The sequence below is a fragment of the Scyliorhinus canicula genome, chromosome 1 (assembly GCF_902713615.1).
Source record: "Scyliorhinus canicula chromosome 1, sScyCan1.1, whole genome shotgun sequence".
NCBI classification, from domain to species: Eukaryota; Metazoa; Chordata; class Chondrichthyes; order Carcharhiniformes; family Scyliorhinidae; genus Scyliorhinus; species Scyliorhinus canicula.
This window is the reverse complement of record NC_052146.1, coordinates 69,430,290-69,458,081: the sequence shown is the minus strand read 5'-3', so window position 1 is coordinate 69,458,081 and position 27,792 is coordinate 69,430,290. Positions and strand designations below refer to the sequence as shown.

Here is a 27,792-nt window from a genome sequence, read left to right as displayed (position 1 = left end):
ATTTTTGGCAATGGTTCCAGGAGTGAGCGACTTCAGTTATGTAGATAGATTTGAGAAGCTGAGGTTCTTCTCCTTAAAGTAGAAATTAGCAAAATTATCTTACAATACTTTGTAACACAACATGATAAAGGATATGCATGAGACCAAGACAGTGGTCAACATCCCATTACATTCTTTCCTCGTTTTGAAACCAACTAACCATTGTCAACTGCCCCAGCAGCCTAGGACTCACCGATACCTACTGTCACAGCTTCCGAAATCAAATCGGCCTTCTTGAAAGTGAACCCTTGGAAAGCAACAAGTCCTGATGGAGTCCCTGGTTGTGCACTCAGTTCCTGCATGGAGCAACTGGCAGGTGTGTTTGTGGACATATTCAACCTCTCCCTACTCTGTTTCGAGGCTTCCAACTGCACTATCATACAGATGCCAAAGAAGACCAGGCAACTTGCCTCAATGACTATCGTCCAGTGGCCTTAATATCTATCATTATGAAATGCTTCAAGATGTTGGTCATGAGACACATCAACTCCATACTCCCAGAATACCTTGATCCACTGCAATTCACATACTGTCACAACTGGTCTACAGCAGACACCGTCTTCCTGGCGCTCAGCCCTGAAGCATCTCAACAACAAGGACTCATATGTCAGACCTCTAATCATTGACTACAGCTCTGCCCTCAACACCATAATCCCAGCCAAGCTCATATCAAAACTCTAAACCTAGGACTTATCTCCTCACTCTGCAACTGGATCCTTGAATTTCTGACCCATAGACCACAATCAGTGATGATAAACAACACCACCTCCTTGATAATAGTCCTCAATGCCGGGGCCGTGCAAAGCTGCATATTTAGCCCTCTACTCCCAATACACACATGGCTGTGTGGCAAAATTGGGCTCCAACTTTATCTACAAGTTTGCTGATGACACGACCATAGTGGGTTGAATCTTGAACAACGATGAGTCAGAGTACAGGAGGGAGATAGAGAACCTAGTGGTGTGGTGTAATGACAACAATTTCTCCTTCAACAACAGAAAAACTTGGCTTCAGGAAGCAAAATATCGTACACACCCCTGTCTGCATCAATGTGCCGAGGTGGAGATGGTTGACAGCTTTAAATTCCTAGGGGTGCACATCAAAATAATCTGTCCTGGTCCACCCACGTTGATGCTGCAACCAAGAAAGCACAACGGCATCTATATTTCCTCAGGAAACTAAAGAAATTTGGCATGTCCACATTGACTCTTACCAACTTTTACAGATGCACCATAGAAAGCATCCTTTCTGGCTGCATCACAGCTTTGTATGGCAACTGCTCAGCCCAAGACCATAAGAAACTACAGAGTCGTGAACGCACCTCAGTGCATCACACAAAACTGCCTCCCATCCATTGTCTACATCTCCCGCTGCCTTGGGAAAGCAGGCAGCATAATCAAAGACCCCTTCCAGCCAGGTTATTCTCTTTTCCAAACTCTTCCATCAGGCAGGAGATACCAAAATCTGAGAACACGCACTAACAAGCTCAAAAACAGCTTCTTTCCCCTGTTACCAGACATCTGAAGGCCCTCTTGTGGACTGAACTGATCTCTGCGCACATCTTCTCTACTGAGTAGTACTGTACTACACTCTGTATGCTTCATCCGATGCCTGTGTCTATGTGTTTACATTGTGTATTTATCGTATGTCCTATGTTTGGACTGTAGGCAGAACGATACATTTCACTGTACCTCCGTATATGTGACAATAAATCAAATCAAAATCCAATGTCACAGTATCTTGAGGGAAATTGTACTGCAATAGAACATACATGTAAAGCAAAGCATTATTAACTACAAATATAAACAGTGAAACATGTCATGACTGCATGTCATTTTATTATCTGATGAAAGTTGCAAGAAGTAATGTTTATTAATCTTCGAGTTGTCCGAAAAATATTTTCTTACGTTTAAGAGTGTGGATTATGCAGATGTAATATCTGACATTACTGTATCAACTTTAAAATAATTGTGAGTGTGTATATATATTTGCATATATAGATATAGACTGTTTAATTGTCAAATATAGCATCGACATTTGCTTATTCTCTTGGTGTGCTACTTTACCAGAAGCAGACTGTATCGCTTATCTCTGAACAGATGCTGCCTGGGGAATCCCCATCCTAAGAATGAATACATTTGCAGCAGATTTGCAAGCTAAAAATGAAACATTCGCAGATGTCGGTGGCATTGAAATAATGACGCTGCTAAACATTTCAAATACCCAAACTCGCAGCTTTAATCAATATTAATATGAATGCATAAAAGAAGAAATAAAACTGAAAATTCGGGGAAAAAACTCAGCAGGCCTGATAGAGACAGAAACAGAGGTAGCTTTTCGAATTGCATTGATAACGTTTGCTATAAGGAATGTGTACTGTCCCACACAAAACATCACACCTTTCTATTCCATCAGTGGAGATTCTGTGTTGATTGCACAATGACACCTATGCAATTGTGAATGTTTCACCTTGATACCTCTGTACTAAGATCTGTTAGTGCGAGAATTAATATCTCTGCCAATATAAATACCTAAAAAGACAGACATTTTGCAACTCAGTTTTTCGGTAGCAATGTGTGGGGCAGGATTCTCCGTTAGCTGACACCAAAATCACCAAACGCAACAGGGTGGAGAATAGGATCCAACGCTAAAATTGTGGTGGGCGTCAATTTGACGCTAAATCGCTGTTCTCCATTACGTCAACAGCGGCGTCAATGCAGTCCGGAACGCACGTACAGTAGACACAGTTTCCGTATAGGATACCGGTGTGGGCTCAAAATCTGGAGAGAAGCAAGAAGCATGATTCCCTCTGGCATGATTGGCTTTTGGAATCTTACCTGCGCTCACCTGTGGAGTAGTGCAAATCGCGTGGTGCCAGCTGGGAACCTCATTTTAATACATTAGCATGTAATTAGCAAGCACGCAGTTACAAACTATTGATCTGCACCAGCATTATGTCATTTCCAATAGCTCAACATAAAGGTGAACCTGGTGGGGGAGCACTCAGCAGCCATGAATCCCCAGACCCTGCTCAGGGTGCACCGAGGAGACATTGGGGGACACAGATTAGTTCAACCTTGGGCTGCGGGTCAGTCCCTAAACCTCGGGTGGAGGGGTCACTTTGCTTTAACGGGGTCTGGAGGCTGGCATACAGGCATTACTTCCTGTGTCCCCCTCACTGGGTTTCTGCCCAAATCACCACTGAGGGAGTGCCCATCCTTACTGGAAGCTGCAAGGTGGGTGACAGGAGGTGAATACTGAGGGTCACCATGGGGGGCTGACTGTGAAGTCATGGGGTGGGGTCCCATGAGAGGCTAGGCTGTAAGGGAGCATGACTCAGGAATGGCTAGCTTCCCTGCTGCATAAGGAATGAAGACCCTCTCACTTGGGGAAACACAACTAAACGGTGAGTACAACCCCACACTCATACACAACTCTGCTTACCGAGGGGTTGAGCGCTATTGACTACCTATAAGCACTTGTTTAGGAAGCTTGTCTCTCAGAAATAAGCATGTACGGTTTGTGAAATGTGAAAATGTGGGGTTCCTCGATTGAGTGAATATCATGCTCATTGCAGGCTTTACTCTAATCAGCTGCATCTTGGTCTGTGACAGCAAGCATTCAATTGATTGGAATGCAATTTCACCCTTCACTGGGAACTTAATAATGCCAAAGCTATTGAGAAATGCCAATGATTCCTATCCCCACCAAGGAACCCCAGTGCTCAATCATACATTTACATCACACAGGATACACTGAAGTGACCTCCAAGACAAGGTGTCATAGTTAAGTCCATAATCACTCACCCGGTCAGAGTGGGCTTCTTTGAGATGCCCGTGAGGATGCAGACATGGGTCCCGGGCATCCACTCAACAGACCTATCCCCCAGCTCAAGTGGTGGGAGGGTTGTCCTTGGGCTTGTTTGGGGAATGGCCATGAGACAAGAGCGAGGAAGACTCTGGAGTATCTCGTTGGATTGGATTGGATTTGTTTATTGTCACGTGTACCGAGGTACAGTGAAAAGTATTTTTCTGCAAGCAGCTCAACAGATCATTCAGTACATGGGAAGAAAAGGGAATTAAACAAAATTCAAGAAAATACATAGTAGGGCAACACAAAGTATATATTGTAACTACATAAGCACCGGCATCGGATGAAGCATACAGGGTGTAGTGTTATAGAATAGAACAGTACAGCACAGAACAGGCCCTTCGGCCCTCGATGTTGTGCCGAGCAATGATCACCCTACTTAAACCCACGTAACCCGTATACCCGTAACCCAACAATCCCCCCATTAACCTTACACTACGGGCAATTTAGCATGGCCAATCCACCTAACCCGCACATCTTTGGACTGTGGGAGGAAACCGGAGCACCCGGAGGAAACCCACGCACACACGGGGAGGACGTGCAGACTCCACACAGACAGTGACCCAGCCGGGAATCGAACCTGGGACCCTGGAGCTGTGAAGCATTGATGCTAACCACCATGCTACCGTGAGGCCCTCACGGTTAATGAGGTCAGTCAATAAGAGGGTCATTTAGGAGTCTGGTAACAGTGGGGAAGAAGCTGTTTTTGAGTCTGTTCTTGCGTGTTCTCAGACTTCTGTATCTCCTGCCCGATGGAAGAAGTTGGAAAACTGAGTAAGCCAGGTAGGAGGGATCCTTGATTATGCTGCCCGCTTTCCCCTGGCAGCGGGAGGTGTAGATTATCATAGAATTTACAGTGCAGAAGGAGGCCATTCGGCCCATCGAGTCTGCACCGCTCTTGGAAAGAGCACCCTACCCAAGGTCAACACATCCACCCTATCCCCATAACCCAGTAACCACACCCAACACTAAGGGCAATTTTGGCCACTAAGGGCAATTTATCATGGCCAATCCACCTAACCTGCACAGCTTTGTGACTGTGGGAGGAAACCGGAGCACCCGGAGGAAACCCACGCACACACGGGGAGGATGTGCAGACTCCGCACAGACAGTAACCCAAGCCAGAATCGAACCTGGGACCCTGGAGCTGTGAAGCAATTGTGCTTTCCACAATGCTACCGTGCTGGAGTCCATGGATGGGAGGCAGGTTTGTGTGATGGACTGGGCGGTATTCACGACTCTCTGAAGTTCCTTGCGGTCCTGGGGCGAGTAGTTGCCATACCAGGCTGTGATGCAGCCCGATAGGATGCTTTCTATGGTGCATCTGTAAAAATTGGTAAGGGTAATGTGGACATGCGAATTTCCTTAGTTTCCTGAGGACGTATAGGCGCTGTTGTGCTTTCTTGGTGATAGCGTCGACGTGAGTGGACCAGGACAGATTTTTGGTGATGTGCACCCCTAGGAATTTGAAACTGCTAACCATCTCCATCTCGGCCCCATTGATGCTGACAGGGGTGTGTACAGTAATTTGCTTCCTGAAGTCGATTGATGTGTATTATCCTGGTGGAAGGAATGGAGTGTAAATGTGCATGAGAGGGGAGCGTGTAAGCCTTTTTGGAGAGGCACTCACAAAGAGAGGAAGTGGATAGTTGGGGTCACAGATGAGTAGAGGGCTGAGGGGCCGGCTTTACTCAGGAAACCTCACCACTCACTTTGGATTTCTTCTCTTTTCAGTGCATGATTCTGCAGAATCATGGAGTCTGGTGAGTTGATGTTTCTACTCAAAGCACCAGCGGAAACAGAGGGGGAGCCTTGGCCCTTAGCTGCACAGGGAGCAGCATCACAGAGAGAACAGCCCGTCTGAGACTATACTGGCCAAGTGGCTTCTGCCGTCAGTCTTCCTATCTTCAGTTGTCAGAAGCACAGTGCCGGAGAAGACTGCACCTGTCCCAGGGACAGTGGACCACCTTTGCTAAGTCCTGCAAGAGCTGACAGCACATGGGATGGGAGGACACCCTCTGCCAGTGTCCCTTAATGTCACCGCTGGTCTGAACTTCTATGCCAGTGGCTCATTTCAGGGTAGCACCCAGTCAGCCGCACACAAAGGCATTAGAGAGGTGACAGATGCCCTGAGATGGCATGAGGGCCCACATGTAACTTGGACCAAGATCAGGAGAGCCAAGATGCCGGGGCCATGGGTTTTGCCCATTTAGCTGGTATTCCCTGAGTGCAGGGTTTGATAGACTGCACCCACATGGCCCTACAGTTTCCATGGCATCATGTGGCATCATTTATGAACCACAAGGGATACCATTCCCTCAATGTCCAAATCATTTGTGACCACACAATGAGAATCATGCAGGTATGTGCCCGATTCCCAGGGTGCATCCATGATATCAACATCTTGGAGCACTCACAGATTCCGGACATCTTTGAAGGAAATCAGCATCTAGAGGGATGGCTCCTCTGAAACAAGGATTACCCAATAAGGAGTTGGCTGATGAAGCCAGTGTGGAGGCCACAAACTGAGGAGGAGACCCATTGCAATGAGGCTCATGCTTAAATGCCCATGCTGGTGGAGCAGGCACTTGGATAGTTGAAGATGCGGCGCCAGTGCCAGGACCAGTCAGAGGGTGCCCTCAATAACAGCCCCCACAGAGTGTCCTGCAATATTGTCATCTGCTGCATTCTCGACATCTTGGCAGTGCAGAGGGGGAGACCACCTGGATTTGGAGGAGCGTAACATTTTTTCGGATGAGGAGATCAAGGAGGGCAGTGAGGGGCAATGTGTGGAGAAAGAGGAGGAAGTACTTTGGCCCATGGCGAGCACCCACTTTTGCCATCAGGCTAGAGGAGCAATCATCTCCTCTAGGTTTGGAGAAGAACAGGACTAGGGGTGAGGAAATCTCGAGACAAGGGAATTGCTATCTCAGCATTAGTGTGGTGCCCAATCACATGGTTAAGGCCATTGGCTGGACTTCGCAGGAGAATGATGATAACTTGCATTGAGGACTGAGTGAAGGTCCTCCCATCATCAGAGATGAGTCAGACTCCTGCATGACATAGGGTTGAATGCATCCTGCCAAGAACAAGGCTGAACATGGGGTTCAGAGATGCGGAATATGCTCTCGTCTGCTTCTACCCCATTCGATGCCAGGAATTCTGGCATGTTCCTCCAACTAACCTCTACAATGGGCATCCTCTCAGCACTTTGTCAACCCATGGCATCCTCATCACTAGAGAAGAGTGACTACTATGAAAGGCCTGAGCTTTGATTCTGGGGGTTGAGGGTTTGCCAACAGCGCTGTGTCTTCAGTGAGTCATCAGTGTGGGAGGTGAAGGAGACATAGCGCTGCCACTCTCGCACCGCACAGAGGTGAAGCGACAAGTGTGCAAAGGGGGTTGCAGATCTTGGCCCCATGAAATTATAGGGTGGAAGATCTGGTGATGAACAAACTGACATTTATTACAAATATGCTATTGCAGTGATGCCCTATTAACTAGTACCTGACATCCCCTGTGCCCACAAGGTTCCACAGTTTCCTACTCTTCCTCACCTTCACACTACAGGTGCAGGTGTCTGCTCAGGATCTACAGTTGAGGTAGAGATGGTCTGCTGCCTTCCACACCGTTTTCTGAGATGACTTTGGTGAGCATCCCTTGAGGGATCTGGACCATGAGGATCAATGCTTTCCTCCGAGCAGCAGGGGTGTGGCACTGCTTCCCTGCATGACCTGCAACAAAGTCTGCACTGCGGATGCCACCCTCACAATGTCAGCCTCTGTACATCTGAGCGATGGCACCATCTCCTCCGACAGAAGACGATTGGACTCCTGCAGTCGGCCTTGCAGTCTGAAGAAGGAGGCTTAGATTCCATCCTGACTCTCACAACTTTGTCTTTGCATTTCCATCAGCTAGAGGATGATCAGATCCAGGGCAAGTCAACAGCGAGTGGCTCAACAATGGCCTGGACTCCAGCATTCCTCCAATTTCTGGATCCTTGGGACACTCCTGCCTCCGCCCACAGTGGATCATTATCTTTGAGGTGCGCACCAGTGAGTGATCCAGAAACCTGTCTACTAGTTAATCCCACCAGGATGTGAGTATCTGCCCTGAAGGGTGTAGGTGACAGCAGTGAAGCTTCTTGAAGGGTGAGATCAGAGAGGTCTCCCACTGAACTGCTCTGCACTGGGTCTTCCTGGGGGTACGAGGATGGTCCGGGCTGGTCGTCTGTTTGCCCTGGCAATAGCACATCATGGGGGATTAATGGTGTGAGATTTTTCTTCATGTGAGGTTTTAGGTATGACTGTCCTGAGGGTTCTCACTTTTCCACCATGCTCCCAGTTCACCATCAGCACCGGCATGGTCAGGCTCCCCATGCAGAGTCAGAGTCCCGAGCTCCCGCATGACTCCAGGTGGCTGGACCCTCTCACGCCGGCTCTGCTTCAGTTTGTCCTGTGCAAACACAGATGGGGAGATTGTAGACAGCATACCTGCCAGTTCAGATGGTTGGGATGGAGCGAACGTGGGATTCGAGTGGGACCAGGGATGTGAGGAGCAAACTTGAAATGTCTGTGTGTGTGGGGGGGGGGGGGGGTGGTACCGTGAGGGTGGGGTGGGATCGGGAATGGGGCCATGTAACATGTGGCCAATCCGTGAAGTCAATGGGTGAGAGGTTGTCTTGGAGGTGCGAGAGGTGGGTGAGGGGGTGCAGTGAGAGACTGGAGGTGGCAGATCTACCCTGGCCGTGTGAAGAAGGCAATTCATTTTCTTCATGCAATGCCGCCCGCCCTCTTCTGGAGAGTGCTGGCCCTGACCAGGGCAGCTATTGGCTCCCAGGTGAGGGTGGTGACCCCGATGGTGGGCCGCCTCCCGGATTGCGGGTGGACGACATCCTGCCTCTGCTGCATCTCATCCAGAAGTCTAGTCAGGGCTCCCTCAGTAAAAGGGGGAGCTGTGTCCCGTGTTGCCACCCCGCCTGGAATGGATCTGGAACAAGTGGTGGTGAGGTATTTAAATGGAGCTGCCCAATGATTGTACTGATTAACTTCCCCCGGGGACAGTGAATCAGCGGGAGTCCGCCAAGAGCGCAGTGTGATTGGGGAGAAATACCTGTTTGAAAATCGCCTCAAATTCACCAGAAATCCCAACCCCAATGTTGTCGCCGGGACCACACTTTGCCGCCCAGTGTAACTGACGCAATTGGTTATCAGAACCAGGAAACCGTTCGGTTGACCAATGGGCTCTTTGAGTGGAAAATATATTTGCATATCTAATAAAGCAGGGACATTTCATTTGTCCAACCTTTGATATAAAGGACGGCACCCGCTAATCCGAAAGATTACATCTATTGCATCCATCAGCACCTTCACAATGGCAACTGTTGTTCTTGCCCTGCTCTCGTTAGTAGTTGGTCTGGCGTGTAAGTGTCTGGGAGATATTTATTCAGCGTGAAGAATTGTGAAATAAATGAAGCGAAACTTAATCCAAATTTTATTTGATCTAAATGTAATGTTCTGTGTTGGTGTTAAATTTTATAGTAAGAAGTCTTACAACACCAGGTTAAAGTCCAACAGGTTTGTTTCAAACACGAGCTTTCGGAGCACGGCTCCTTCTTCAGGTGATTTTATCCGTCTTCGTTGGTCGGTTGATTTTTAATCATGGCATCTCTCATCACATTTGCAGACACCAGCGAGGAGATCAGCTTGATCCAACCAGATTCCGTGTCCACTACACCAGGGAAAACCGTTATCCTAAACTGTACAGTCCATGGAATCAGCCTTTCAAAGAGATATGTTTATTGGTACCATCAGAAACGTGGCAGTGCCCCAAGGTTTATTCTGTATGGAACCGATAAAAGAGGGGACGGTATTCCAGATAGATTTACAGGCCTGGAAGACGAAAACACCAACGTGGGCCATTTGACCATCGCCAACGTGGAAACGGAGGACGCCGGTGATTATTATTGCTATTCAACTGTGGAAAACGGCCCGCACAGTGGCGGGTCCGGTGACCCCTTCAGTACCAAAACGCTTCATAGAGTTTGCACCTGAACTCACATAGCCGACTGTAATTGAAATCAGCGGTTGAGCCAGCAATGTAACCTTTCTGACACTCTCGAACTGTATTTTTTAAAATAACGTTTTAAGATTGTTTTTTACCCAGCAAGAATGAATTCCTGCTTTGATAAGCCACCCTCTGCTCAGTTGCTTAGGTGGGACGGTTTTTATACGACGCCATACCACAGTGGGAGGTTCTTCGGTAGCGGAACCAGGCTGAATGTTCTGGGTAAGTGACATCTTTATGTTTCATAAAGTAAATTGATTGGGCATTTAAATACAAAGCTTATTTCGCGTCGATTGCTTATTTTTCTGCAAGATAGTTCATTCTGAGACTGAATCACAACTGGAATATATTGATTCACCTGCTGTCTAAATAATCAAACTGTAACCAGATACTCCCTTGGTCTATTCAATAGAAAATTAATATTCCATTAAAAACAAGTCCACATTCAGTATGCTTTCGGTGTAATTCGTCCCCGTTGTTACCTCTGCCAGTGACAGTATCAGAAGAAAGGTGATAGAGACTTACAGCGCCTTGTTCAATTAAATGGATCATATTTCTTCCACTATTCCTTGGTGCTCCCACTAATTTAGCAACTAGAGTTAGACCCGCACTATTAGGATCCGGATCGCAACTTGAGATGTAGTGCGTATGGGATTTAACAATCTATATTTTATGCCACTTGATGTTTGGGGGAATTAGGTGAAATGGCACAGCGCGCGTTTAGTATGTTAGAGGTAGTAGGATCCATGCCCACATTCTCCCTTTAGATTTTAGGATAGCATGACAGCACAGTAGTTAGCACTGCTACCTCACAGCGCCAGGGATCCGGAATATTGCACATTCTCGCCGTGTCTGCGTGGGTTCCTCCGGATTGACCATGTTAAATTGCCCCTTAAGTGTCCAGGGTGTACAGGTTAGCTTATGGTGTCATGGAGTGGACCTGGACCTGGGTAGACTAGTGCTCTTTCGGAGAGTCGGTGCAAATTCGAAGGGCGGAATGACCTATTGGACTCTGTGAAATGAGAAGACGTGGTAATTATTCGAATCGTTACCATAGCTAGTCAAGACTGATGCTGGAGGATTATGTGGCTCAGGCTAAAACTCTGAATCGGTATGAAGAGAATATTTAACTGTATTTGATACTTTTATTCTGTCGAATCTTAAAATCTTCTGAAGCTTATTTTTGGAGTCCTAACACCTGTTTCCCAATAATAGATAACCTGGGCAAGTTTTCCTCCACGAGCACCACCTTGCTTTCATAGATTTCATAGATTTTACAGTGCCGAAGGAGGCCATTCAGCCCATCGAGTCTGCACCGGCCCTTAGAAAGAGCACCCTACTCAAGTCCACGCGTCCACTCTCTATCCCCATAACCCCACCTAACCTTTTTTGGACACCAAGGGCAATTTAGCGTGGCCAATCCACGGCCAATCTTTGGACTCTGGGAGGAAACCAGAACACCCGGAGGAAACTCATGCACACATGGGGAGAATGTACAAACTCTGCGCAGACAGTGACCCAAGCTAGGAATTGAACCTGGGACCCTGGAGCAACTGTGCTAACCACCGTGCTACCGCGCAGCCCATAAAGCATTGAACGGTTGCAAATAGAAAAGTAAGAAATGTGTTTTTTGCAATTCGGCTGGGTACAGGCAATTTCTCATAACTCCTTTCAAACCAAAGCTGTATGAACTCAGCAGGTCTGGCAGCATCAGAACAGTTCTGTAGAAGAGGCATTTAGATCTGAAGAGCTGCTGGGTTTATCCAGCATGTTCTGTTACTTTTTCCCATTTCATGTATCCAGTGTATTTTGCCTTTATCAAACCACTATTTCCGTCCTGTTAAAATGTCCTTCCCATTCTGAAATACCCTAACTATCCGCCCATGTCATTCAATGCCCCTGTTTGCAGAATATCCACACACTTTGGGCTGAATTTTCCAGCGGAACGTCGGGACCAATTCCTGCTCCCGAGCCCATGCGTTTCGACAGCATACCAGTTTGCTTAATTTTAAGCACAGCGGTCAATAATTAGGTCCTCTTGCATTTGGCATCAAATTAATGACATTGAGCGGCACACGGGAAGGCCACCGGCAGGCCTTAAGAATCCTGTATGTTTCAGTGAGATCTCCTCTAATTCTAAATTCCAATAAGTCCCAACCTGGTTAATGTTTGTTCACAAGACAATCCCTCCTTACAGAGATCATCCTAGTGAACCTTCTCTAAACGTCCTCCAATGAAATAATATATTTCCTTAAATAAGGGGATCAAAACTGCTCACATGTGGCCTCACTAGTACCTTGTATGATTGAAGCAAAACTTCCCTACTCTTATACGCCAATCCCTTTGAAATAATGACCAATAATTCCTTCGCCTTCCTGATTACCCGCTGCACCTATGTGCGACCTCTCTGTGTTTCATGCAGAAGTATCCCTAAGTCTCCTTGTGTTGCAGCTTTCTCAGTTTGATAAGCTCTTTCAGAATTTCCGAGCAGAATGGCCTGCTTCTGTGCTGTAACCACTTTGAGTCTATGATACAGTCAATCGGTTAAAAGTCAGGAGAGGGTTAATGCTCTTAACCGTTATTTCTCAATGGTGAAGATTTGTTCTACCAGCGCAATCGTATTCCAGGCAGGATACTGGTGAGGGTCAAGTTTGTTTTTAATCTATCCATTCATAGCGAATATCTGATTAGATTAGATTTGATTTTATTGTCACATGTACCAGTGGAAAGTATTTTACTGAGGTCGAGGGCATGTACACAGTACGTCCATAGTAGACAAAAAGAATAATCAACAGACTACATTGACAAATGATACATCGCCAAAGTGATTTGTTACAATGCGGAAGAAGGGGCCAAACAAAGCAAATACATGAGCAAGAGCAGCATAGCGCAAGTCCTAGGTTGGTGTGTTACTTAAACATCTCTGAATTTTATTATGAATTCTGATAACTGTATTTGGGAAAGAAAATGGGTGGCTCCCTCCTAACCAAAAGTGTCCTTTCTGTTTCTTGAACAAGGGAAATTCGCCTCTAGAGCAATGTCGTCTATGTAGCAGCGGACAGGCTTGAACATTCATCCACAGGTTTTCTTAAAATCTGTATATATTGATGGGGAAAACCACATTGCTAGATTCACTTCAACTGTAGGGCTTCAATTTCTGCTGGAAATTTTGCCGTTGTGTTACACTTTCGCACAAAATTCCCTCCCAGACATCAGAAACCTCCATAAGGATTTTCCCCATGTACAGCAGATTTGGCTAACTGGAAATCTTGCCAGGAGCAGAATTAGGCAATGGTCGGCGGATTTGAATGGATATGTTGACCACCCTGCTTTGAAATGTTTTACATTTCACAGAGAAATGATAGAATCCCTAGAGTGCCCGAGTAGAAAGAGGCCCTTCAGTTTATGGATTCTACTCCAAATCCCCCAAAGAGAAGCCTACCTAGGTCCACTCCCCCACCCTATCCCCTTAACCCCTGAACCTAACCAATACATCTCTGGACACTAAGGGTAATTTATCATGGCCGATCCACCTAACCTTCTCATCTTTGGACTGTGGGAGGAAACCCAGGCAGACACGGGGAGAAAGTGCAAACTCCGCACAGTCACCAAAAGACGGAAATGAACCCGGGCCTCTGGTGTTGTGAGGCAGTAGAGCTAACCACTGTGTCATCTGAATTTTGAAAGTTATTACTCTCAGATAATCAAGGAAATCTCTATTTGTTATCCCACTCACCACATTAGCAACTTGGAGGCCCTCTAACCCTCCCGAAGCAAAGGTATTCTACGTGAAACAATACTTTAACCGTCTGGAATTAGATTTTCCGTATGTGATGCGTTCAAATGCCGTCAGATATATTTGTGTCCAAGTGCAAATTATCTCGAAAATGTAAAACCACGGGCAGGTGCAGGACATACACTTTGCAACTCACGCAGACAGGAACATTTCCTGTTTAGATTTGATCGTGCCAACATCTCTCAATTCAAATACACCAGTCACTGAGAATGAACTCAGAATTAATGCGACCTTTTTCTTTTCCTTTCAGTTCGTCAGCCAGCCAACCCCACGGTCTTGCTTTTTCCCCCAGCAAAGGAGCAGATTGCAGTGGCCAACCAGGCGACGTTGGTGTGTTTGGTGAATAATTTTTACCCGGATTCCGTACAACTTTTGTGGAGCGTGGACGGCAAAGTGAGAGAGACGGGAATCCAGACCAGCTCAACCTTACTGGACTCTGACCAGACGTACAGTGTGAGCAGTTACCTGACCCTCTCCGCCTCTGACTGGAACTCACACGAGCTTTATTCCTGCGTGGCTAAACACGAGTCTCTCGGGTCCACACTTGAGCAAAGCATCAGGCGTTCAAACTGCATGTGAGGGAGAAATAAATGTATTGTTGTAACCCAGCAATTTATCTGTATTGCTGCTTAAAATAACTCGCGACTCTTTCTTGTCTTAAGACTCATCCATTAAATATCCGTTTTGCTGTTGATGAAGACCTCTTTGAAAAAAAGATACATTTTTGTTGGCCTTTGTCATATATGTTTTAAGTTTTAGACACAGCCATTGCATTGTGTACACTGTATTAATATCTGACTTTTAGCCCTGAATAAAACAAAATCATGAACAACACGCGTTGCAATCCCTTACAGCATGAAGGTCAAATTCATATTGAAAGCTACACACCGGAATGGTCACAATCTGTCTATTTCCATGCACACACTGACTGATCCCATGTGCACCTCCAGCTCTTTGTGTATTTTTGTTTATTTCAATGATTTACAAGAGTTTTGTTGACTGGATTTTCGGTATTATCCCATAACTTCTTCTTTCCTTCCCGCAAGAAATGTGGTTTACGGGATATGTGTAAACATTGAAAAAAGAAATAGTCAAATATTCAGAATAGAAATGTTGGACTTTTACTGTTTCTGGGTCTCGATGGAATTCAGGCATATCGGTGAGAAGCGACAGCAGAGGAGCAGCGACTTCTTAGATCACTACCAATTTGGGGGAATTTGGTGGTCCATAGGCTGCAATTGATGCTGGACGTCTGTTGATTTCCCCCAATAATAAGGTCTATGTCTCCTAGAGTCTTTAGTTCTGAAGATAACTTAAAAGTTCCTGCTTTTCTAAAAGAAAGGGTTTAATGTTTACATTCTTGGTTAATAACGCCCTCTAAGCTCATTTAAGCGAGGCATCTGAGCCAACCTCGGCAATGCTTGCTTCTGAGTCAAACCATTGCGAGTTCAAGCCCAGTGCACCGTTTGAATGCAAATTCACGGCTCATTGAAATAATCAAGAAATGCGGTACTATCGGCGGTATTAATTTTCAATTAGACATAACACCATGGCAATCTAACAAGTTAAAGATAGCCTCGAATTGAAAGGAACCCCATACAATCCTGGAAAGATTAGTGGTTGGTCAGATGGTCTGAAACCAGCAAGAATTACAAAAAAAGGAGGGATAATTTAGAGTATGATAGAAAGCGAGCAAGGAATATAAAATCAGACGGCAAGAGTTTCCACAAATCAATTAAAATAATAAGGGTAGCTAAAGGAGTGTTGATCCATTGGAATCTAAGACTGGCGAATTAATAATGGTTAACAAGAAAACGAGAGAAACGTTGAACAAGTATTGTGTATTCATCTCAGATGTAGAAGACACAAAAGTCATCCCAAGAATAGTTGAAATTCAACTTTACGAAACTTAGCATCCTGAGGCTGGATATATCAACCAAGTGATCTCAACTCTCAGTATAACGTATAGAGGTCAAATGCATTGACTCAATACAGCAATGTACACAAGGTTAGAACAATGTTTCAATGTCTTAAAACATTTAGATATAACCGAGTACTGCCTTCATCCCGTTAAAATCTGTCATCACACTCACACTTTTATTTTCAATGATCATACCTACGTCCTTGTTTACCATGTTTTCAATTGGGGTTTTCCAATACCTGTTTGAAAAGGAGGCCTGGGTGACCCCCTGGCAGTGTTCTTGGTCCCATAGGGGAACCACTTCTCTGCCGGGGGTTATGCTTACCTGCCTCCACGGTTTTCACGTTCCTGGTAAAATTTGATTAATCAGTGGGCTAAATATTTCTTGGCTTTTGTTCCCATATAAATATCGGTTACATTTATTTACATTGAATTCCAAATCATGACATTTTGGCCACCTGTTCACAACTGTTCACAACACAAGGGAGATGAACTTAGAACATGTATCAGTACTTGGAACTACAATGTTGTGGCCATTACGGAGACATGGATTTCACAGGGGCAGGAATGGTTGTTAGATGTTCCGGGGTTTAGATGTCTTCAGAAGAATAGGGAGGGAGGTAAAAGAGGTGGGGAGTGGTACTGTTAATTAGGGAGTGCATCTAAGCTGCAGAAATGGAGGTAGTCGAGGAGGGTTTGTCTACTGAGTCAGTATGGGTGGAAGTTAGAAACAAGAAAGGGGCAGTCACTTTATTGGGTGATTTCTATAGACCCCCCTATAGCAGCAGAGAGATGGAGAACCAATTTGTAGAAATAGACAGTGTATACACAATGCTGTTAATATCAGGAAGGACACAAAATGGCTGTTAGCTATTTTAGCAATACTAAACACAATACTAAAGACACAAAATGGCTGAACTAGCCACTTTCCTTTAACAATAAGTTACAAACTGTGTAAATACCTCATGAGACCCTAGGGAGTATGTCAACAGCCGCTGATAACAGCTTCACAGAACAAGAAATGCTATGTGTTCTTGACAAGCTCAAGGACCCCAGCTGCAGACAGGACATCATTATGTTAGTCTTGGGTGACTTTTGCATGAAGTTAGGGGCAGGTAAGACAACACCCACTTTAACCATATATGTGATAACTGGGATGCCAAGAAAATTGATTGACTGCATGTAATGAAGTGTGCCGCGAAAATAGTTGATTGATTGTATGTAAATAAGAATACACCTAATTCCGCCCCTTGAATCTGTATATTAACCTAGGTGACCCTTAGCTCAACTGGGAAAAGGGTGCTGTCAATAGGCTGCGTAGCCTCAGGTTTTTCTCCCAGATCTGACAGAATAAACTGTTTTGTTACTCATCGTCAAGCCTCCGTGTGAATATTTTCACCTCTAACATTTGGCGTAGTCTGGCAGGATGTTGCTGAGCCAAACGGCACTCGAGCCTTGTGGAGTTTGCACATTCTCCCTGTGTCTTCATGGGTTTCACTCCCAAAACCCAAAGATGTGCAGGATAGGTGGATTGGCCACGCTAAATTGCCCCTTATTTGGAAAAAATAATTAGGTACTCTAAATTTTTTTAAAGCCTTTACAATCTTTCTTTAATAATGGGACCACATTAGCTGTTCTCTAGTCTTCTGATACCTCCCTGAGGCCAGAGAGGAACTAAAAATTTGGATCAGAGCCCCTGAAATCTCCTCCCTCACTTCCCATGGCATCTTGGGACCCAATTCACCCAGACCTGGAGCTTTGTCCATTTTTAAGCCTGCCAACACCTCCAATGCCTTATCATTCCCTATGACAATTTACTCAAGAACATCACAGTCTTGTTTCCAGAGCTCTATACATACCTCCTCATTCTCTTGTCTGGAAACAGATATGAAGTATTCATTCAACATCCAACCAATCTCCTCTGGCTCCAAATACCAATTCCTTTTGGTCTCTTGAAAATATACTGAAGCAGGAAAACAATGGCTGGGGAAGCTAACATTGTCTGAATTTCCATGTTCCTCTCTTCAATCTCCAAAGATCATAATACCATTCTGAGGGCAGCATGGTGGTGCAGTGGTTAGCATTGCTGCCTCAAGGTGCTGAGGTCCCAGGTTCGATCCTGGCACTGGGTCACTGTCCGTGTGAAGTTTGCACATTCTCCCTGTGTTTGCCTGGGTTTCGTCCCCACAACCCAAAGATGTGCAGGGTAGGTGCATTGGCCATGCTAAATTGATCCTTAATTGGAAAAAACTAATTGGGTACTTTAAATTTTTTTAAAAGAACACCACCCGTTTAGCCGCACAGGTAAAATGAACTCAAATTAATATTGCATTCATAGATTTAAAAAATGATATTCAAAAGTATTAAAGTTCACCTTTGCGAATGAGATTGCTTTCATATTTTGGATCGAAACCAATTAGAAAATATAAATATAAAAATATTTATTTTAAGTGTTTTTTTATCATTTTGAAGTTGTTTGTCTGTTGAAATTGAGCGGGAAATGGGCAATGCCGGTTAATCCAGAATACCGCTTCCGCGTTTAAACAGAAAGCTCCTGGCTGACCCCGTGGGGTTGCGGTATCGAGAGACGCGGGAATCTGTCGTGGATAAGCAGGAGATTGAGTCGAGTGAGGGCAGTTTGGGGATAGCAACTATGAGTTTTAACACCGATAATTCAAAGAGAGAAATGACAGTTAAGAGTTAATGTCCTAATTAATAAAGCAGTGTCCTGATGTTTGGGAGAATAATTCCATTGGGTGAAAATTTGATTCTGAACTCCTCACAATGTGAATTTCCGCCAATTCCTGCGATTGGATAAGAACTCACGTCCAACCGATCATGAATCGGAATTTTAACCCTGTTACGGTCCCGGTCGGCATTCGACTGGACGGGAAGATTCCAGAATGGACCCCTGGCTCAAAAGATCTAACTTCTACATTCTTTTAGAACATGTGGAGGAACAAAGTCACAGGGCCATGAATTAGTTTTAACAGCAAGAAACGTCTGTATGGGTCTCGCCCCCACAACCCAAAGATGTGCAGGGAAGGTTGGCCACGCTAAATTGTCCCTTTATTGGAAAATAAAGAATTGTCTACTTTTAAAACAATTTTAAAACAGCATGAAAAAATGTTTGATTACGATTCAACATTCCTTTACTCCCCCCTTGCTTCACAAACGTGTAATGTTTCAAAGAGAACACTCTGAGCCAAATGTCCCATGCTATTCAACTGATCTTCTTTGGCTTTCTTTCACAATTCCCCAAATGATTGTTACATAAGGGTTTCCACACTGTACACCCAAAAGACACGTTTTAAAATATTCTCTCAAGCCATGCTTTCCATCAGCTATTTGCATTAAAATCCGCTCTAGGTTTTCTAACTTTTCAAATAAAACGTCGGCTCCACTTGGTAACAAGGAATCCAGCAGCAGGTGTTCCACGTCGCCTTTCAGGTTTCCTTTGTCTTACATGCTTTTACACAAACTCATTCAAACATTGGAAATAAGGACAAAAAACCTTAAGGTTGCTTCAGATATGTAGCTTGGCTGTAGCTAATCTCATTCAGTCTTCTTGAATTTAACTTCTGTAAACAGTATCCTCCTCCAAAGGTTGCTCCTCTTTGTTGCTTTAACTTCCGACCTCTTGAAACTTCTTTTCACCTCTCTATTTTCTTTAATTGGATGCTCTTTAGGTTTACTGCAATTGTTTTCTTAACCATTACTCAATGGTATGGTTTTTCTTCAAGCAAAGCTGTGAGATGCCTCTTCTCGCACCTTCAATAACCAACTTCTATGTTCAGTTAGAAACAAAATCACAAAAGACTTCCTAACTTAAACATGCCCCTCGTTGCTAAGCAATGACTTCTTACTTCTCCAATCTTGAATTTGCTTTTCACGCCGTAACTCCCTCTATGCACAGTAGAAGCATAGGTTTACCTGAAACCAGAAATCCTCCAGATGCAAGCATCCTTGTCTAACATAAATCTAACAATAGGTTTACCCTTCCGTACACAGACACACTAAAGTAAACCCACTTAAAACTATTCCTTATATCTGCTATTCAATCATATCAATATAAATCCCTTAAAACTACCTTGGTTTTCCTGGCCACCCATCATCCAACATATCTTCTGCAAAACCCCAGTAGTAACTGTGGAAAAGGCCCTTCGGAATGGTTTTCTCCAAGAAAACCACCAATCTGCCACTGAAAAACCCTGGAAAAAATTCCAGGAAAAATTGTGCCTAAGAAATACAGATGCAAGGAAGATACACAAGCAATAGCACACATGAAAGGTGTCAATCTATTAGCAGCTGGAGCCATTTTTTTTGTGGGGCCGGGTTTGCGCGGGGTTTGGTGTTCGTTTTGTTGGGGGGGAGGCGGAAAGGTTCCTTGCGGGCTGTTAAAGCAGTTAAGTTAGGCTTTTCACAGGGAGGGAGAGGCCCAAAAAATGAGGCATCTGAATAATCGGAGAGAGAGGCAGGAGCGGCTGGGATCAGCATGGGTCAGCTGACTCACGGAAGCGTAATGGGGGGAGAGCCAGTGTCAAGCGGGTGCTTGACTTGGGGGTTTGGGATCATGGGGCTACTGGGGGTGGGAATGGGATGCTGCTTTGCTGACAGAAAAGGAGCCAACATGGAGGAACATAGGGAGAGTCGGGGGGGGTGGGGGGGGGCTCCAATGGGAGGGCTTGAGTAAGCGGGGGTCACAGGCTCGTGGCTGGCCGAAAAAGGGAGATGGTTAATCGGCAGGGGAGGGGGGGTTAACCCCTCATCCAGGCCGATCACGTGGATGTGTGGGGCCATTATGGGCCGGTCAAGAGGGCTTGCGTGTTCTCGCACCTAAAGGGGTTCAAGGCAGACGTAGCCATGCTACAGGAGATGCTCCTAAAACTTGCGGACCAAACAAGATTGAGAAAAGGGTGGGTGGGCCAGGTGTTTCATTCAGGACTGGAGTCAAAGACCAGAGGAGGGAATATTGTGGCTGTCAAGGGGGGCAGATACATAATGGTTAGCGGGAAGCTGCAGGGGACTCAGGTGGTGCTAGTGAACGTTTACGCCCCGAACTGGGACGACGTGGAATTCATGAGACGCATGCTGGGTAAAATTCCGGACTTAGACTCACACAATCTGATAATGGGGGGTGACTTCAACACAGTCATAGACCCTGTATTGGACCGGTCAAACCCGGTCGGAAAAGTGACCAGCGGCGGCTAAAGAACTGAGGGAATTTATGGAACAGGTGGGGGGCGTAGACACATGGAGATCATCCGGCCGAGGGCGAAGGAGTTTTCTTTTTTTCCCACATCCACAAAGTTTATTCCCGTATAGATTTCTTTGTGATGAGCAGGGCGTTAATCCCAAGGGTGGAGGGGACAGAATACTCGGCCATTGCAGTCTCCGGCCATGCTCCGCACTGGGTGGATGTGCATCTTGGGGAGGAGAGAGGTCAGCGCCCACTATGGAGGCTAGATGTGGGGCTGCTGGCAGATGACGTGGTCTGTGAGTGGATAAAGGGGAACATTAAAAACTACTTGGAAACTAATGATACGGGGGAGGTTGCTGCAACCATGGTGTGGGTGCCCCGAAGGCAGTTATCAGAGGTGAGTTAATCTTTATCAGATCACATAGAGAGAAGAAAGAAAGAGCGGTGAGAGAAAGGTTAGTTGAGGAGATACTCAGGGTAGACAGGAGTTACGTGGAGACCCCTGAGATGGGGCTACTGGAAGAGCGCCAGAGGCTGCAGGTGGAATTCGACCTGCTGACCACTGGGAAGGCGGTAGCACAGCTGAGGAAGGCCAAAGGGGCTGTCTACGAATGCGGAGAGAAAGCAAGTAGAATGCTGGCGCACCAACTTCGCAAGAGTGGCCAGGGAAATTGGGGTAGTGCAGGATAAGGAGGGCAACATGGTCATGAACCCAGAGGGCGTGAACAAAGTCTTTAGAATGTTTCACGGTAAATTGCATGAGTCAGAGCCCCCGCCGGGAAGGGAAGGGGTGAAGCAATTCATGGACCAACTGAGGTTTCCAAAGGTAGAAGAGGATCTGGTGGAGGGGCTGGGGGCCCCGATAGAGCTGGAGGAGATTGTAAAGGGTCGAGGGAACATGCAGTCGGGCAAGGCCCCGGGGCCGTACGGCTATCCTGTAGAATTCTACAAGAAATTTTCAGAGCTGCTGAGCCCACTCCTGCTAAGGACCTTTAATGAGGCCAAAGAGAGAGGGACCCTCCCCCCAACAACGTCACAGGCTTCAATTTCGCTCACCCTGAAACGAGAGAAAGATCTGCTACAGTGTGGATCTTATAGACCGATATCGCTCCTGAACGTAGATGCCAAATTGTTGGCCAAGATCTCGGCTGCTAGAATTGAGGACTGTGTCCCTGGGGTGATAGGGGAGGATCAGACAGGCTTCGTCAAGGGGAGGCAATTGAACTCTAATGTACGGAGGCTCCTAAACATCATCTTGATGCCCTCAGAGGGAGGGGAGGCAGAAGTAGTGATGGCGATGGACGCAGATAAAGCCTTTGACCGGGTGGAATGAGAGTACCTTTGGGAAGCACTCAAACATATCATGGCGTTCGTATGGGGGGGTAAAAATGCTAGGATCCCAAAGAAGGTCATACAAAAAACAAAATCCAGGGGGGGGCTAGCCCTCCCGAATCTACAATTCTACCACTGGGCGGCAACAGCCGAGCGAGTAAGGGGATGGATCCAGGAGCCAGAAGCCGAGTGGGTGCGTGCGGAGGAGGCCTCCTGCATGGGAACCTCCCTCCGGGCCCTCGCCACGGCAGCACTCCCATCCCCACCCAAAAAACACTCCACCAGCCCAGTGGTGACAGCCACCCTCCAATCCTGGAACCAACTGCGGCAGCAATTTGGCCTGTACAAAATGTCGGACAAGGCTCCCATCTGCAACAACCATAGGTTCAAACCAGCACTGACCGACGCCACCTTCAAAAGGTGGAGGCAGGACGGGGGGACACTGACAGTCAGAGACCTATACACGGACGACAGGATCGCAACACTGGACGAACTGACAGAGAAATTTCAGCTAGCTGGGGGGAACGAGCTACGGTACCTGCAGCTCAAAAACTTCCTACGAAAGGAGACTAGGACGTACCCACAACCGCCACGACAGACACTATTGGAAGACCTACTGGACGCAAGTATCCTAGAGAAAGGGAACTGTAGTGACATGTATGACCGACTGGTAGATAGGGACGACACCGTACTGGACGCAACAAGAAGGAAATGGGAGGACGACCTGGGGATGGAGATAGGGTGGGGACTCTGGAGCGAAGCACTGCATAGGGTCAACTCCACCTCCACGTGCGCAAGGCTCAGCCTGACGCAACTAAAAGTGGTACATAGAGCCCACTTAACGAGAAACCGTATGAGTAGGTTCTTCCCGGAGGTGGAGGACAAATGTGAGCGGTGCCAGAGAGGCCCGGCCAACCACGCCCACATGTTCTGGTCTTGCCCCAGACTTGTGGAGTACTGGACAGCCTTCTTCGAGGCTATGTCCAAAGTGGTGGGGGTGAGGGTGGAGCCATGCCCGATAGTGGCGGTCTTCGGGGTTTCAGACCAGCCAGATCTATTCCTGGGGAGGAGGGCGGACGCCCTTGCCTTTGCCTCCCTGATTGCCCGCCGTAGAATCCTGTTTGGCTGGCGGTCAGCAGCACCACCCAGAGCTGCAGACTGGCTGTCCGACCTCTCGGAATCTCTCCAAATGGAGAAAATCAAATTCGCCATCCGAGGGTCGGACGACGGCTTCCACAGAACGTGGGAGCCATTCATGCAACTGTTCCGGGACCTGTTTGTGGCCAACGTACATGAGGAAGAATAGTCGGGTGGCCAAGAACCAGGGGAAAATGGGCGGGAATCAGGGGAAGGTAGCCGGGGGGAGGGGGGGGGGGGCTACGGGCTCGGTATGGGGGTTTGATGGCAAGCCAAGGCCCAAAACCAAACTATAAATAAATGCCTATAAACATGTGCCTCGGCCATATTGGGGAATGTAAAATATGTATGCTGGCTAAAGGGGGCGGCCACAATTATTGTTATGAAGATGCTTACCTGTAAATATTCATGTAAAAAAAATTTTGTGTTTTCCTTTTTTTTTCTCTCTCTCTAATAACTTGTAATTTGTCATATATAAAATATGAAAACTCAATAAAAAAACATTTATAAAAAAAAACCTTTGGGAAGCACTAAGAAGGTTTGGATTCGGTGAGGGGTTCATAGGTTGGGTCCAGTTACTCTACCAGGCCCCCGTAGCAAGTGTGTGCACGAACAGGGTGAGGTCGGAATACTTTAGGCTCCACCGGGGCCTCTCTCCCCATCATTATTCGCCCTTGCGATAGAGCTGCGACTATAAACTTACAGTGAATACGGTTTCCAGGCTCGACCGATGTCCAATGCCTCGCACAGAGGATCTCTACGCGAAACTTGCAGGCAGACTCTCATTCACGAAATTACGTATGAGTCACGCCTACCTACAGTTGGAGCTGGACCCTGCCTCCCAGTCATATGTAACTATTAATACACACCGGGGACTGTATGATTATACACAGTTGCCCTTTGGGGTATCCTCTGCCTGCGCTATTTTTCAACGCATCATGGAGGCCATCTTGAGAGGTTTGCCGCATGCCGCTGTCTACTTGGACAACGTTTTGATTACAGGGATGTCGGAGCAGGCACATTTGGAAAATTTGGAGGCTGTCCTTAGACGCTTTTCAGAGGCTGGAGTCCGTTTACATCGCACAAAGTGCATCTTTCAGGCAAAGGAAGTAGTCTACCTGGGTTATCGGGTGGACCGCAAAGATTTGCACCCCGTCGCAGGCAAGGTGCATGCGATTCAACATGCCCCCGCCCCGACTGACACTTCGCATCTTTGTTCTTTTCTCAGCCTCATAAACTATTACGGGAAGTTCCTCCCTGTGGTGAATGTCACTTAGTAATTCACACTGTATTTACCAATACTATTGTAAGCGCAGTAGCATTATCCGACCACTAGGGGGAGTAGCTCTGGGAATGCTCAGGAGTTTGTACAGGGCTCCACCCTTGGCTCCGCCCATGACTCCTCCCCCTAGACTGCTGTATAAATAACCGTGTTCAGAGCCAGCCTGAGTTCATCGAGAGTTCAACGGGTAACAGGCTGGCTCTGAAGTAAGTAGACTAAAACCACTGTTCATATCTGAAAGCACGTGTCTCGTGAATTGATGGTTCCATCACTCCCCAATCTGGCAACTACGCTGGCCCCATTGCACCTCCTGCTAAAGAAGAATCGCACCTGGGTTTGGGGTCAGCCTCAAGAAACCGCTTTCCGGCAGGTAAAACAACAATTGTCGTCGTCTGGGTTACTAACCCACTATGATCCTGGAAAGCCTTTGCTCATCACGTGTGATGCATCCCCGTATGGTATTGGGGTCGCCCTGTCCCACAAGATGGAGAATGGGGATGAGCGGCCGACAGCTTTCGCGTCCCGCACATTGACTGCAGCGGAAAAGAAGTACGCGCAGATACCGAAGGAGGGCCTGGCGGTAGTCTTTGCGGTGAAACGCTTCCACCAGTATGTGTATGGCAGCCACTTCACTATCGTGACAGATCATAAGCCTCTGCTGGGGCTTTTCAGAGAGGATAAGCCAATACCGCCCATTGCTTCCACACGGATCCAGCGCTGGGCTTTGTTGCTCGCTGCATACGAGTTCTCTGGAGCACAAACCAGTAACCCAGATAGGGAATGCTGACGCACTGAGCCGATTGCCTTTATCGACCGGCCCCATGTCGACCCCCACGACCGGTAGGTGGTTGCAACCCTAAATTTTATGGACTCCTTGCCTGTCACGACATCACAGATATGTGAGTGGACTCAGAAGGAGCCAGTCCTGTCAAAGGTTCGGCACATAGTCCTGTATGGTGGGCAGCATAGACAGCTCCCAGACGAGTTGCGGGCATTTTCCTCCAAGCTGTCAAAATTTAGCGTGGAAGACGGTATCCTCTTGTGGGGGACGTGTGTGATTGTCCTGGAAAAAGGACAGGAGCTGATACTAAGGGACTTGCACAATGGCATCCGGGTGTGACCAAAATGAAAACGTTGGCCCGGAGTTATATCTGGTGGCCAGGCCTCAACACCGACATTCAGAAGGTGGCCCAAAACTGCTCCAATTGCCAGGAGCATCAGAAGCTTCCGCCGGCCGTGCCCCTACATCACTGGGAATGGCCAGGGCAGCCTTGGGCACGCTTGCATGTGGATTTTGCTGGCCCTTTTCAAGGATCCATGTATCTTCTATTAATCGATGCCCAGTCTAAATGGCTCGAGGTGCATAAGATGGTAGGCACAACGTCCTGCACAACAATCGAGAAGATGCGTTTGTCTTTCAGTACGCATGGCCTCCCCGAGGTGCTGGTCACGGACAACGGCAATCCGTTCACATGTGAGGAGTTTGCGAGGTTCATGAAGATGAACGGCATACGCCATATCTGCACTGCTCCATACCCTCCGGCTTCCAATGGGTTTGCGGAGCGCGCAGTGCAGACATTCAAACGAGGCCTAAAGAAGCAGTCTTCCGGGTCAATGGACACGAGACAGGCTCGTTTTTTGTTTTCATATAGGACCACTCCACATGCAGTGACTGGGGTAGCTCCCGCGGAACTCCTAATGGGCCGGAGACTTTGCACCCGCCTTAGCATGGTTTTCCCGGACATTGGCGCAAAAGTACGCAGCACACAAGAACGGCAGGGACATGGTTTTTCTCAGCATCAGCCGATTCGGCAGTTTGCGCCCGGTGACCCAGTGTTCATTCACAATTTTGCTGGTGGTGCCCAGTGGGTTCCTGGCATTATCTTTTGCCGAACGGGCCCTATCTCTTACCAGGTGCAAGCCCAGAGTCGTCTCCAGTGCAAGCATGTACACCATGTTCGGTCCAGAAGGCCATCGCTTCCAAAGATTCCCCACCCCCGGAGCTCATTTCTACAGCCACAGAGACCAGACACAGTGGAGAGTATTCCTCACAATCTTCCTCTGGTGCTGCACTCAAAGCCTGCGCAGGTCTTTGCAGAACTGCGTGGACATAAAGACGCCGAGATGACGGAGGCAGCGGACTCCGACTCAGAGATGGAGACACAAGACACCTCAGAGGGGAAGTCCTCAGGCCCACGGGCCATGGATGTACAACCGTTACGCCGTTCATCACGGAAGCGCCGTTCTCCGTCTCGTTACACGCTTCCCGATCCAGCGCCTTGTGCAAATGGTGTCCGGCCTGCGGCAAAATGAGTCTGACCCCTTCCTTCGCCAGGGTCTTCGGTGGATTCCTTCGACTTTGTGGGGGAGGGATGTTATAACCTGCCTGCTTACCACTGGCTGGAGACTAATGGCAATCCCACAATCCTTTGCGAGTATGAGCTTCCCCAGTGAGGGTGGGGGGAGAAATCATTAGCAGATTCCCAGCATAAATAAAGCTGGCCAGTTTGGAACCAGCTAGAGAGGAGTGAGCAGCAAGGGAGTTGTTGCTGCTGTTGTGTCTATATATGTTATTGTAAATAAATGTTATTTATTTCTATCCTTCAACTAATGTTGGATTCTTCGTGGCCCTCACAAAAGGGACATTCATTTTTACCGACTGGATTCAGCCAGTGAAGGACAGAGGAAGGTTATTCCATCTCTGCAAATCTGCTTTTACTCTGTTTACCAGACACGTGAAGTTAAATTTCCTAAGTTTTGAAAACTGGAACCCGTCAGACAAAATGATAACGTCCCAAATATGACTCCAACACGGGTTGGATAACCAGGAAATACTCGCTTTTCTCCAAATATTTCTCCAAATTTAATTTATACCCCAAAAAAGCCCCAAATTGCTTCAGCAGCATTTGACGACATCTTAACTGAACTTTCTACAGCCACAAAGTCTATTTGTCTATTTTCCAGGAATTTAAAAATACTGCTGCAACAGATATAACCACATCCTAACACAGGATTTAAAACATTATTGCAATAAATACATGTAATAAAATATAAAGATAAATTCCTCACATTGAATGCACTCTCATCTCTCCTGCAGGCACACACACACTCACTTATCTCACACACACTTGCTCACCTTAATCTCTCTC

General features: G+C 46.9%; 2 gene segments (V, D, J or C); both read left to right on the top strand.

Annotated features, from left to right (window-relative positions):
• Positions 1–9,197: 9,197 nt before the first annotated feature.
• On the top strand, positions 9,198–10,014 carry LOC119963546. The segment is given in 2 exon segments: positions 9,198–9,331; positions 9,595–10,014. Coding segments are annotated over 2 exon segments (417 nt in total).
• On the top strand, positions 10,002–14,603 carry LOC119963542. The segment is given in 2 exon segments: positions 10,002–10,197; positions 14,022–14,603. Coding segments are annotated over 2 exon segments (447 nt in total).
• Positions 14,604–27,792: the final 13,189 nt, after the last annotated feature.